Source organism: Pelodiscus sinensis, chromosome 1, assembly GCF_049634645.1.
Source record: "Pelodiscus sinensis isolate JC-2024 chromosome 1, ASM4963464v1, whole genome shotgun sequence".
In the NCBI taxonomy this organism is placed as follows: domain Eukaryota; kingdom Metazoa; phylum Chordata; order Testudines; family Trionychidae; genus Pelodiscus; species Pelodiscus sinensis.
This window is the reverse complement of record NC_134711.1, coordinates 330,653,064-330,654,403: the sequence shown is the minus strand read 5'-3', so window position 1 is coordinate 330,654,403 and position 1,340 is coordinate 330,653,064. Positions and strand designations below refer to the sequence as shown.

The 1,340-nt window shown below is 51.8% G+C and overlaps 1 protein-coding gene across 1 annotated transcript; it reads right to left on the bottom strand.

The window, feature by feature from the left end:
• On the bottom strand, positions 1-966 carry LOC102444000 (olfactory receptor 52B2-like). The gene has a single exon (XM_006130331.2). It carries the CDS (start codon positions 964-966, stop codon positions 1-3), a length of 966 nt encoding a protein of 321 aa, XP_006130393.2.
• Positions 967-1,340: the final 374 nt, after the last annotated feature.

The window sequence follows — 1,340 nt, the reverse complement described above, 5'->3', positions numbered from 1 at the left end:
TTACTTCAGCAGGAAGCCTCTGCTGCAGCATCTATAAAACACCTTCATCACCTGCTTGGGGATCTCTTTCATTGTCACCCCATAAATGATGGGGTTTAACATGGGGGGAATGAACACATAAAGGTTGGCTACCAGGTTGACAATGTAACCGGGGATGATGTGCTTTATCCGGTGGGCAAAAGAGGACAAAAAAGATGGCATGTAGAACATCAGGATGACACAGACGTGGGAGCCGCAGGTGCGCAGGGCCTTGAGCTGGGCTCCCTTGGACGGGAGCCGGAAAACGGCCCTGAGGATCAGCACGTAAGACACAGCAATGAGCACAGCGTCCAAGCCAATTGCTAAAATAGCCATGGCGACCCCATACCATAAGTTGGCTGTGATGTCGTCACAGGCCAGCCGGGATATGGTCATGTACTCGCAATAGGTGTGAGGCAGGACGTTGGTTCCGCAGAACTTCAGCCGCATCACGAGAAAGACGACAGGGAAAATGAGACAGAAACTCCTTGTGAGAACCGCCAGCCCGATCTTCCCAACCACAGGCTTGGTGAGCAGGGTGGTGTATCTCAGGGGGTTGCAGATGGCAACGTACCGATCAAACGCCATGGCCAGCAGGATGCCCGACTCAGCAATAAAACTGATGTGGATGAAAAGCATCTGGGTGAGGCAGGCAGCAAAAGAAATTTCCCCTGCTCTGAACCAGAACACGGCCAGCATCTTGGGCACTGTGGTGGTGGATAACAGCAGATCAACAGCAGCCAGCATGGAGAGGAAAAGGTACATGGGCTCATGGAGGTTTTGTTCTGTCGCTATGATGAAGAGGAGGAGAGAGTTCCCCAAAAGGGCTGAAATGTACATCAGACAGAAGGGGGTGGCGAGCCAGACTTGAGAATCCTCCGTACCCGGGAAGCCAGTCAGGATGTATGTTACAGGGGCATAAGAGGTGTGATTGTCGGCTGGCATCATGCACCATCCCTTGGAGCTTCTATTCAAATCCCAGAAACTACCAAAAAAAGGGAAAACGGTGAGAAATTGGTTCTCAACTAAAACTAAAATGCGTTTCCTGTCAGAGCCGCGTACGCCTTCCAAAAATTCCTTGTGTGACCTGTGGGACGGGAGCATAAACTCAGAAACTCTCCTGCTACGGAACATCTCCATTCCCACAGAACGAAGGTGATTTGGTTGGCACCGGCTCCCGGGTGAGCAAGGAGAACGCTCCCGGCATGCCTGTTTGCAAGAGAATCTCTGCTCCACGTGTGTGTTACAGTCACACTCAGAACATAAGAACGGCCGTACTGGTCAGACCAACAGTCCATCTAGCCCAGTGTCCTGTGGACTGA

Excerpts from the sequence above, each read along its gene's own strand:
- LOC102444000 (XM_006130331.2), bottom strand. The coding sequence starts at position 966 with ATGATGCCAGCCGACAATCACACCTCTTATGCCCCTGTAACATACATC.